This window comes from Nipponia nippon, unplaced genomic scaffold (assembly GCF_047370975.1).
Source record: "Nipponia nippon isolate SJK-2023a ecotype South Korea unplaced genomic scaffold, ASM4737097v1 scaffold_5, whole genome shotgun sequence".
Classification (NCBI taxonomy): Eukaryota; Metazoa; Chordata; class Aves; order Pelecaniformes; family Threskiornithidae; genus Nipponia; species Nipponia nippon.
The window spans coordinates 32,212,530-32,224,680 of record NW_028262369.1 but is presented as its reverse complement, the minus strand read 5'-3'; the positions used below and the strand labels follow the sequence as shown (position 1 = coordinate 32,224,680).

Here is a 12,151-nt window from a genome sequence, read left to right as displayed (position 1 = left end):
TCTTGTCAGGGAACTCAGGGGAATGGAAACTTGTTAAATTGTGGTGGAGTCTCTCCGGCTGGCTGCTACCCCTTCCCCTCCTGCACCTCGCAATCATTTCTCATTAGGTGAAGCGGGGCAGCTTTAAACCTGGCATCCCTCGCTGACACAGCCTTCGCTCCGTACCTCTGCCACCACTCTTGTTACAGGCAGATCTTCGGTACAACTTGGGCAGGAGTCTCTCCTCCTCGCAGATGGGGACTGCGGTGCCCACAGCCACCAGCCCCGCACTGCCCAGGGAGGCCAGAGCCGGGACAACATGGATGCCTGACCCCTGGAGACAAGGGCTAAGCCGAGAGGGACAGCAGCACCCTCATGATCCCCCAGGATGCAGGTGCAGAAGGGCAGGTTTGGGGACACATTGCTGTTGCAGGACAGCTTGACGTTAAAGACACCTTCCACCGGAGTCTGGCGCAGAGCAGGGAAGGCAATCCGTGCTCTTAATTGAGATGTTTATGTTCATTAACAGGAAACTCTTCCCCTCCTCGCAGGTAAGGGAAGACACGCTACCATTTAGCCTCGTCTGGGACACATCGCAGAGACACCAAGGCACCAAAAGAATCCACAGGGAAATCAAAATGTCACTTGGTGTTTTACGTCGCTACTTTCTACAGAAAAAGCTCTCTAGAAAGTTAATGATCTTCCAACGCCTCTCACCTAACATGTGTCTCACTGTGTCGGAGGATGCATCACGGTGCATGGGAAGTGCTGCTTGTTACAGGGGCTGGAGAACAAGTGCTAGCAAACATGTTTTACCCACCCAGCACAACATGGGACAGGGCTTAGTCAGTGCAAGGGTTGTTCCAGCAGTGTGCGTGGGATATTTTGCAAGGCTCAGCAACAGGACTGGACAAATAGCCAACAGCGGGAAGGGTCCGAGGCAGTGCAAGGGTCTCTCTAGTACAGATCAGTTCACATCTGCATGCTCCTGGGTTTGGGACTGGCTGGTTAGTAAGACAGAGCACATATAATACACACCATCAGCCTCTAACCGTGCTCCCAGTATGCCAACACCACTTTAGAGTGATATGAAAAACATATTTAAGAGGTTTCTCATCTGTCACTGGGGAAAGGAATTGGGCCAGGTGTTGGGCTGCGGATCACAACTGGCGAGGGAGGGAGGGAGGGAAGGAGGGAGAGCAGATCTGCTCTTCTTGCCAAGGGATACAGGCCCTACCACTGGTAGGATGAGGCCAGGGACAGCCTAAAACCAGAAGCCAAAGGAAGGGGGGTACAGCAGCAGTCATGCAAGCTCCAGGACGACAGCAGCACTGTCCTGCTGGGGGTCAGCAAGGTCTGGGGCTTGAGACAGACCTGCCCCAATCTGCAGCTGGACCTCCCTGGTATCGTGGCACGGCAAACAGCAGATAATCCAGAAATCCCTCTTAAATCTTCAGCCTGACACCGGTGCTGCAAATGTAACTGCTTCCAGCCAGAAGAGAGGGGCTCGCACCTACCTTCTGCACATCCCAAGCGAGCGGGCACTGCCACTGCCTGCCCTGGGGCTGGGAGGAGCGCACGGCGGCACCCCAACTTTTCTCAGGCAGCCAAAGCCTTTTCTCAGGCAGCCCGTCTCACCCTCCCCTCCAAAGGTCGCTCTCTCCAGGGACCAGGAGCCCACAGGCGAGGGGCAAGGTGCGAGGAACCCATCACACCCCTTGGGCAGGCAGCGGGGTCGGGCGAGCGCGCGTACCCCCACCCCAGCGGGCGCGAGACCAACTTTCGGCAGGGTAGGACGGAGGGGTGAGTGCAGTCAACACAAACACTCAATCATCCTTCCTTTCTTTCTTCTGTGCCTCCTTTGTTAACTGCAGGAAACAGCTGAAAGACCTTGAGTTTCCCATTGTAGCGTGTATGGGAACAGAGCTGCAGTGATCAGAACATACCCCCCGCTGCTCCCGGGGAAAAAGGGAGAGCAGAATCCTTTCTAAAAAGGGTTTACGATTAGAAGAGTGTTCTGTCACTCTGGCGCGCAGTAATCCACTGCGCCACCAAGTCCCTTCAGAGAGATGTCGAAAACTTACATGACTGAAAGCAAAAGAGCCCCGGCTCAGGTTCCCAGGCAGCCAGACATCCTAATTATCTTTAGATCCACTCCCACATGGAGGGGAGAGAGCACACAAGAGTTAAAAAAAAAAAAAAAGAAGAAAAAGAAAAGAAAAAGAAAGGGGGGGGGGGGAAAAGACTGTCACATTGCTTTTTTCTTTTTTTAAAAGCTTGTCTCTGCTCACTGCTTTTCCAGCTGTGACACCTCTCACGGTAGTTAATTAGAATCATGTCACCGCGCTAATGTGCTCTGACTGGACTCTGACAGACGCGCGTCCTCTAACCGGCCGCCCCGGCTGGCCCTCCCTCCCCACCCCTCCTTGGGGATGCAGGGCCCGGCGATGGCGGCAGGACGCCTTGCCACCCACCCGCCGCCCTGTCCCCGCACCCGCGGGCCAGCGGGTGCCCCGGAGCGGCGGGGCCGGTCCCTGCACCCTGCCTCCCTGGGTGCCGGGACATGCTGCCTGGCCGCGACACCCGGCACACAGCCGCTGCACCTGTTTGGGATCCGCCTGACCTTTACAAGCGCTAATTCAAGATGACACTGCTCATTTGATGACATTTCTGTTGATTTTTACTTAAGTCTCTTTTAATTATTTAACTTGGAGTCTTTCCCCTTCTGCCTTGGGCTGGGGCCGCTGTGTGCAGGGCAGCGGCCCCAAGGCAGCCCCGTGCCCGGATCCACAGCGGTGAGCCCCGTGGCTCAGCTCTTGCTCTCGGCATCCCCCGGCAAAAAGATGGTGTGGTGCAAACGGCGCTGCCCCTGGGCATGGCATCGGCTGCGTGCCACCACAAAGAGCCAAAGAACGGGGTTTGCCTGCTCTGGGGGAGCACGCGGTTCTTCAGGGTTTCTCCCATCCCCTGGGAGGGATGGGGAGGGTGGGACCGGCTCTGCCAGCCAGAGCCATGTGGGCTGGGATGGAAAGTGGTGAAAAAAATAAAAGGGGAGTTTCACAAAGTGTTGTCCCTGTCCCCTTGTTCCCCCTGGCCCACTGCAGAGGAGGGCACCAAGGGTGACCGGGGATACCACAGATGCTGGGGGGCTGCAGGCTTCCCTGCACCCCTGGGGGAGCCAGGAAAATGAAAGACGGGAAAGGAAAACAGGGAAGAATGAGAGGAGGCTGAAATAAAGTCAGCAAGCTGCCAGGACCACAAGCTCCCAGCACCTCACAGGGTGAGGCGAAGCCTCATCAGCCCCCGCTGAGCTCCCGGGGGGAGAGCCGGCGCTGACAGCCAAAGGCACCCATTACGGCGGGCGGCCCACCGCCTGCCACCGCACTTAGCGAGCGAGGCCCTCGCCGCCCTCTCCTTCAATGTCAGCGTGGAGAGCAGCCCGGCGCTGTCGGGACACAAGCGGGCAGAGCAGGCAGAGCGGCGCGGGGAGAAGGATGGCTCCGCCGGGCAGGAGGCACCCCCGGCAGGCGCTGGCCCGGCTCCCCGCGGCGGTGGCAGCTTGCGGTAGTTAATTAGAATCGTGTCACTAAGTAAATGCGCTCTGACTGGACTCTGACAGACGCTCACCTATGACACTGGGGGCCAGGAGACAATCCACATCAAACTACTGCAGTGTGACCCTTTTAACACAAAGAGTAAACTCACTGCACATCGAGTTGAAGCTCATTAAAACTGTCTACTCTGCGAGCATCCCATTAACCTCACTGTTAAAAACACGCAATTCCTCTTCTTCTTTCCGAGGCCTAATTAATGCTCTGGATCAGGAACAATATCACACCCTAACCTTCCGAGATTTCCAATCAGTAAATGAAAAGAGAGAGATGGAGCCGGGAAGGCATGGTGGCTTGCTCGGTCACTCACCGCATGGGCTGCTAACCTGCCCAGGTAGGTAGGGCTTTTCCATTTGGCACGGCAGAGATCCCCACGGAGGGAGCATGGCGCAGCCCTGGCCGGGGGGACTGTGGGCACAGGGAAGACAGTGAAGCCCCGTGCAGAGGCTCACGGCTCATGGGATTAGGCCAGCTGGTGTAAAACAGCCCAGCGAGGGCATCGTGTCAAGACAGGCGCTACTGTGGAACCAGATCTCCTGGTCGTCTGGGACGGGTACTGCAGGTTCGTTAGCAAGAGACGCAGCAGCCTGGCTACCCTCTTCCCCCAAAAAAGAAAAAAACCCAAACAAACCAGGCATTTAGAACTAAATCTAAAATCATAATAATCTGTGTGCTAAAGTCTAAACTTTAAATATTCTATTAAATTCAATCAGATTCAAAAAAGACCAGTAGCAAGGGGTAACATCATGTTTTAAAGAGAGTCAGTGAACTGGAGGTAGAAGCAGAGCTGACAAATGAGAAACAAACTTTCCCAGCAGCAGCTACTTCTCCAGATTTGGAAACTTTTTACTTTTTTCGGTGTATTTTCAGTTCAATAACTGGCTCGTTCAGAGCTGAGAGATAGCAAAGGACTGAAAAAAAAAAAGAAGGTATGCCTTTTATCTTTTCCATAACCAGCGAAACCAACAAACCAACAAACTAAGGTGGGAGAGGATGAGATGTACTAATTCCAAAATCTTGAAAAGGTGGTTTCCAGAAACACTCCTTCAACTCACCATCACTTCTTGCTTTGGTTGCATGCACCAGGTGTTTTTAACTAAAAGGTATTCTGAAATTTACTTTTCCTTCTGTATTGGGTACATGCAAGGGAAACGGGATTTTACTGATAAAACCAATTCAAACTACTGCTGGGGTACTTTAACATGGCATTCCAATTTTCATCCAAAAGAGCCACAACTCAAATAATGAGTAATAATTTAATCACTCCCTCTTCAAGAACAAATAGTAATTCACCATTTTTCTAATGTAACAAATATCTAAAAACAAAGACTAAAGGCATATTAGGTTACGTAATCAACCAAAATAAAGGTAGCAAATATGGGGCATTTGTTGAATAAAAGAATAACCAGATTTAACAACTGGGCAGTGGTAAGGAGAGCTGCACTTGGTTTGATAGGTGCTGGTCAGTAAAACCTGACCTTTTTTCAGGGAAACAGGTAAAAAAAAAAGGGCGAAAATAGAAGAAAATCAATTACTGAATCCAGGTGACTGGCTGGCTGATTTAAGTCACAACTAAAGCTTGGGAAATCCTTCTGATTTATATCAGTCCCTGAAACTCAGTAGAGAGACCCCAACACAAGAACCCAGCTCCACTAGCATGGAGCCTGCGAATCCTGGTCTTTGTGTGAGAGTGCCAAGACCCCTATTACAAGCTGCAGCTCATTTTTGGCAAGCAGCGCCTCAAACACGTGTTTTAAGAACCACAATGTGCACACGTCTGTAAGATGAGTAACTTCTTGGCAAGATTCAACTTCATTTGTTGAGGGTCAAGAAAACACCAGACAAAAAGAAGTTCCTCACCCCAGGATCCCACAGCCCATGCTAGAGCTGACACACATTTAATCCATGTTCAGGGAGAGATGGAAGCTGCAAAAAAAAGTCCCCTCTGGTCCTCAGGGCCACATTCAGCCCAGAGGAAATCCTCAGAGCTGCAATACCAACCCAAGAAAAGGTATGAAAGAACAGGTTTCATTCTCCTTTTGCTCCTTTTCCATCTCCCAAGGATTTTCTGTATCCTCACTCTCTGAGGCAGGACTTTCCAACCTCCTTATTTTGCCCAGCACCCCTCAGCAAGCTGAAATATTGACATTTTTCCCCTTCCTTTGCCTTTTCCCTCCTGTGAAACAACTGCAGCAGACCCCTACCCGTCCCACCCCAAGGCAGCTGTATTTGCAGTGTATGCAAATACACTTTGGTGTATTTGGTGACACAAATCGCTTTTCTAACCCTTCAACAAGATTCGCAGCTCACTTGTTCGCAAGTAGAAACCAGATGAAAGCTAGAACGTGAGCTCTGTTCAGCAACTTGCTGTATGTGCAGCCAAATGTCCCGGGGGATGTGGTGAGACTCCACCTTGCTCCACCACGAGCCCCTCGTGCTTGCAGGCACCAGCTGCTAAAGGTGAGGATCCCATCCAGAATCCAGCCTTGGCCCTGCAGGGTGTCGAGCGTCCTGAACTCGCCAGATTTTGAACAAGACAAAGGACAGGAGATAAAGCAAGGAGTGGGACTGGTCCCAGAGCATGCCAAGTGCAGGGATTTGGAGCAGATATCTGCTGAGCCAGTGAATCAGAGAGTGATTTGAAAATAAAGCAATACACAACCGATCAGGCGAGACGGCAAAATTCCTTGCAAATTGTTTGCAAAAACAAGTGGCCATCCACTGCAATTTTTCTGTCAGATTTGAAGGGAAATATCCATGTTGCACATCCCTGCATAAGCGAGCTGAGGCTTTGGTTTGCAGACTTCTGGACATCAACAACCCATGAAAGTCAGGGGCTGACGCTGCTTACACCCACCTCAGGCAGCCCTGGGGACCCCTGTCACAGCTCCCCAACTTCACTTGACCCTGCTGCACTCTGGGACCAGCCACAAGAGAAGGGAGGCTCTAGACCGCATGGGAGCATCCCCAGAGCCACAGCCAGCTCCTGTCTCACCGCAGGCAGCAAGAGGCAGGCAGGCAGCGTGCTTCACCGCTCTCCACTCTCTTCTCCAGCAGCAGTCCTTGAGAAGGGGTCATTTATGCAGCTGAGTGGGCAGGGCTGTGGCAGGAGCAAGGCTCCTTTCAGCCAGGGAGGGAAGGGGAGGACAGCCCTGGGCAGGGAAAGAGATGGCTCCTCCCAGCCCTGAAGCAAAAGCAGTTTAGAGCATGAAGGAGAGCGATGAAGACTGCTCAGGTCACAGGGCAACCGTCAGCAACTGGGATGACCGTGCCCAGTCCCAGTGGCTGGTACTGAAGGACTCGGCTGTGCAGGACTGACACTTGCTCCAGGATGAGGTAGCAAAGCCAGACCCAAGGAAGCCAGCCCAGCCCACTTCTGCAATGAGCAGCCCCTCCTCGGCCCCTGGCCTGGGGACCTCTCAGGCTGTCACTTGATCCATGACTAGGACCTGAAAAGCCAGAAGGCTGGGAAATGAAGTGGCCAGAAGCCCAGGAGGCTGGTGCCCTGACAAAATGCCAAGCAAGGCATGTCTCCAGATACCAGCATTGCCCCGAGCCTTCTCCCAGGAGGGACGCTGGCTTACCAAGCCCCAAAGCCAGCAGCCTTGACACCGCAGGCAGCAGCTGTGCCTGGGGCTCCCAAGAAGCCATTCAATGAGCTGTGCCTCCAGCTCACTCCCAGGGGCTCAGCCTGCAGTAAAGCCACCAGGCACAGGGTGCCAGCGGCCGCTGCCTCTGCAGGCAGGCAGAGGATCACAGACATCCAGGGCAGGGCTGCTCTGGACCCAGCCCAAATGGAGCAGCCAGCAGGCTGCAACGCACAGGGCACGTGTGCATCCTTGGCAGTGCCAGGGAGATGGAGACCATCACACTGCTGGCCTGGCATCCTTCACAGCACACATGTAAATCTCCTCCCCAACAGTGTGTGAAAGGCAGGTTTGCTACTGGGATGGAGCACTGCAAGAAGGGAGCTTGGCTGCTGGGCCTTGACATGCTGCTTCTCTGTGGGCAATCTGCCCGTGGCTCACCCTGTACCGGGGAGAGCCGGGAATGCTCCCTCATAGAGGAAGTTTGGCAGAAATGAAGAAGCGAAACCCTCCCAAAGGACTGGAGTCGGGAGGGACATGAACAGCATCCTTCTGAACTCCATTAGGCAGAGACACCTGTGCAAGACAACAGCACTGAGATAAACACGGGCAGAAACCTACGGCAGACAGATGATACTCCAGAGCTGGGGACACTTTGTCAGAGTAAGAGATGACAGCAACAGAGAGCTCTTGCCATAAATAAAATGCGAAAAGACGAGGCACAAACCAACCCTGCATCCCCCAGGAGACCCTAGGAAAAGCCCAAGCCCCCAGAGCAGGACACACACACACAACTCCTGCAGTCCCCGATCCCTCCCCATGATCCCCCCAACATGGCACACAAGCAAGGCAAATCTGCTCCCAGGCAAGGAAGCAAATTTTAATGCTACCTCCGTCAATAATGCAACCAGATCCATAGTTCAAAAGGAGCTTGCTAATTAAAAGCTGGTGAGCTTTAAATAATTCATCTCCTTAACTTGGATTGATTGGAGAGTTTAATGGTTAGAGTCTTGAAACAATATTAAACAGCCTCCTCAAGGCCCAGGTAGCTGGTGACTTTTCCAAGTAAATCTTACCTCCTTGCAAACTTTAATGCTCACAAGTCGCCGTGGATGAAGGGCTGGGAGACAGAGGGAACACCTGATCGCTGATCTCCAAGAGGTGATCCAACACCCCGCACAGAAATAAGACAGGCAAGAGCGATGCAGCCCTGAGTTACAGCCCTGCCTAAGGCTCAGTAAATCTGAGCTCCTGCCCATAGTGCAGCCTGCTGCTGCTCCAGCTCTCCACCCCCAGCATTATGCAGCAGGCAGATATACGGCCTCAGTGTCCTGGGCCAGGTCTCCCTCCTCATATCACTTTGATCCCTGGTGCGGAGGAGCTAGGGGAAACATGGAGCTCTGCCACTGTTCATGGTAGTCTCAGTTGTTTATCTTGGAGCAGGCTGTGGGACCATGAAACTCATCACATGTGTGAGCAAACGGGACGATGATTCAGTCCTCCAGCTGGGGCCACGCATCTTCACTCTGCAGCGTGTTTCCAGCCAGCTCCCGAAGCTGCACTGCTTGGCAGAGCCTCCTTTCCAAGGACGAACGCAGCATCCAGAGCAGCTGGAGGACTGGCCTGACAGGGAGAGCATCCCGCCCAGCCTGGGGACTCCCGCCCTGTGCTCCAGGCACCATGCGAGCCCTGGCACTGCCCACATCCACCCCCAGCCCGAGCACTGCCAGAGTGACCGAGGAGGGGAGCAGATCCCTGGCCAGAGGGACAGGCAGCTGTGTTTGTCACACTGGGATGTGCCATGGACCAAGAGCTCGTCCTGTGTGCCCATCCTGCCCTGACACATCTTCGTCCCTTCCACCAGCCGGAGACACCGCAGCCCTTTGGCTGGCTCTCAGCACCCCAGCTTGGACCAGCTCTCGGAGCCGAGGCACGTCCCGCGCACCCGGAGCAGCAGCCGCAGGGATGGGAAGGGTGCAGGGCAGCATCACTCACCTATCCCGCTGTGAGGCCTCCCTATGTGCTGTAGGTTCAGTCCTTTGTTCATGTCTAAGAGCCCGTTCTTTGGCCAACTCCCCATGGCAAAGCTGTACGCCTGGAAGAGAGAAGCAGAGGGTCAGACCAGTGCACAGCCCATGTGCAGACACATTCTGTACTCGCCCAGGCCTGGCCGCTCCTGGGGCCAGCGTGGGTCTGTGTTTGCCGTGTTGAGTGCAGACCCACGCATTGCCCTGGCAGCAGCTCTCCTGGAGCCGCCTGTGCAAAGCACCCTCACCCTGGCCTGTCCCACCTGATGCAGAGGTGTCCAGGGCCTGTCCTTGTATGGGTGACAACCCTCATGAGGTTTGCTAGGCACTGTGCCGAATCAGCATCACCTGAGGCCACCTTTGCCATGCTGGGGCGAGCCAGGGGCTGCAAGCTCGTCTCACGTGTCCCTGGGTTGCTCCAACGTCATCCTCCCAAGGATGGGGCCAGCACCAGGAGTCAGGGGGGTTTGGAAAGGGGTGCCCGTGCCCAGGCTGGCTTGGCTGGCATCCCCCTTCCCCTCCGGCAAGCACAGCCCTCCCAGCCTCCCCTCTCCTTTCCATCCCCAGAGCCCCAGTTGCCTTGGGACTCTCCATCACCAGGAGCCAGCACTGCTCACCCCACTGCACAGAGCCCGCAGCCTGGCCGGAGGGAGCCTGCTCCATCTCTGCCGCGTCCCCTGGCAGGGCTCCCAGCAGGAGTGAGGCAGGCAGGAGCCCGAGCAGCACAAAAATCCACTGGACAACGCAAACATGAAAGCAGCCAGGCCTCCATGTCACACGCACGGCTGTAATTACAGCCTGACAGCCACGTATCTTCTTCATCTTGAGGAATTAAGCTCAGCGCTGCATTGTGAGCAGTAAGAAGGGCGCGTGGGCTTAGCGTCGCTCACATCGGCGCTATCTCTGCTGCCGTGAGGGCCATTGTCCCCAGATGAGATCAGGTCAATCCAGCAGCCCCTATCTCCCTCCTGCAGTGGGGATCATCGCTAACCACGGCCACGGTGCAGCGGGGCATTGCCGACACCCTCCGTCAACTGGGAACGCCAGGGGAGATGCTCTTTGCAGCGGGAACGGGGCTGAATTGGATGAGCAGAGTTGAGCGGTTCCCCCCACCAGCCCACTACCTTGCCACGGGGATCTGCTGCCAACCCCTCTGCCCTCCCTACCTGCTGCTCTGCCCAGCGCGGGCAGGGTCGGCCCCTACGCAGCCCCCGCTGCCAGCAGCCCCCCGGGAGCTACGGGGCTTGGGGGAGTTAATTTATTACTGGCCTACGTAACCATTCATGCTGCTTTGTTACTCCTGCCTTAGCAAAACAGGGGGCTCCACAGATAATTAATAGACAGCATTGCTAATCCTGTTGGGAGATGATTAGCAATTAAAACTCCTAATTAAGTCTATGCATAATTCACTGAAATCACACTTTGTGTACACAACAGGGAGGTTTCCTTTGCCTTCAACAAACATGCTCTGGTATCTTCATTGCCGTGGTTGGGATGCAGGCTGGCTGGCCGCGGGGCAGGGGGGAACTGGGGGTCAGGGTGCAGGATGGGACCCCACCACCCACCGGCCGTGTGGCCCTGGGTGACGGCAGCGGCGGCTCCGCGTGTGGCTCCCTCTCCTGGGCTCTGTCCCAAAGAGCAAGTCCAGGCACAGCGCAGGAAGGTCCCCACGCTCAGCACCAGTGGATCCAGGCTCGGGGTTGCCAGCAATGGGCGGCATCCCTGGGGAAGGGGTGTCCCCGCCCGCTTCGGAGGGAGGATGCATGGGACAGGGAGGGAGCAGGGCTGTCCTTGCACTGGGGGAAGGCAGGCTCTGAGCTACCGTATCGCAGGTTGCCTTCTCAGCCCAGACACATCCCTTGGACCCCAGCCAGGAGGAACCAAGGGAGCACAGTGGGAGGCTGGCAGGATCCTGGGAAAGCCATGGGGAGAGCTCTGGAAAGCTCCTGATAGCTGGGCGCTAGTGCAAACCCCTGCCTGCCTCCCCCAGCCCTGCGGCAGCAGCATCAGCAGGGAGCCGTGGGCGCGTGCCCCGGCCCCAGGATCAGCACCGGGGCCATCTTTGCATCGCATTTTGCTTTCCTAATCAAGGTCATTCGGTACAGCCGCAATACCTGAGCAAACTAGTTAAGCAGCCGGGGTGGAAGTTGGCCTGACCACTGAAGGTCAAGTGTGCACTTATGCATATTCAAAGCTGCCTGCAGGATCGATCAGGTTTTAATTGTTTTTCCTGGGGTTTTGGAAGGAAGTGCCAGGGGCATTGATCAGTCCCAGACTCACACTTCGGGGCTGGCAGGGACCGTCACTTTGCTGCAGGCAGAGGGAAATGCAGGCACAGAGGCAGAGATGAAGGCAGGCCAGGGGAGAGGCCAGCCAGCCCCGGGTGGGGTCGGAGGAGGAGGAGCCATCACTGGGCTGCGTTGGAAAACAAAGTTTTTTAATTAAAATTGGCAATTCTGAGACGCCTGCCGGCAGCAGCCACGCAATCAAGAGCGAGGAGCTTTGCTGTTTAATATTTAAAGACAACGTTTAATCTTTAAACAGGAAAGTTCTTCTTCTGACTGTTTAAGTGAGGCAGAAAGTGCCGGAGGCTCCCTGACACAGGGCTCCCCAGTCCGCAGGGGTGCCTGTGGCCGGCGGCTCGCTGCCAGCTCACCGCAGCCGCCGGGAAACCGGGAAGCCCGTGCCATCCGCAGCCACTCTTCTGCTGGCTCCTCCGCCGCTCCAGTCCCGCACGGCCGCCGGCAGCAGCACAGACCCCTGCCCCTTCAGCGCTTATCCTTATGGCAAACCATGAGAAAGTCCGAGATGCCCCTGATGTGCTCGCAAGCTGAAGGATTTAAAAAAATGCCATGAAACCCTTTTTGCCAGGAAATCACACTAATTTGTCCCTCCCTCTGGTTCAGTCCTCGTGTTGCAGGGACTGGGTTGCTCCCTTCTAGGTCAG

At 55.1% G+C, this 12,151-nt stretch overlaps 1 protein-coding gene across 2 annotated transcripts in view; it reads right to left on the bottom strand.

Annotated features, from left to right (window-relative positions):
- ERI3 (ERI1 exoribonuclease family member 3) overlaps positions 1-12,151 on the bottom strand; it is a 135,934-nt gene that overhangs the window by 29,995 nt on the left and 93,788 nt on the right. For both annotated transcript variants that reach the window (XM_087730316.1, XM_087730317.1), the window contains exon 7: positions 9,173-9,272. In XM_087730316.1, coding sequence (XP_087586442.1) covers positions 9,173-9,272 — 100 coding nt within the window. The remainder of the gene's footprint in view (positions 1-9,172; positions 9,273-12,151) is intronic.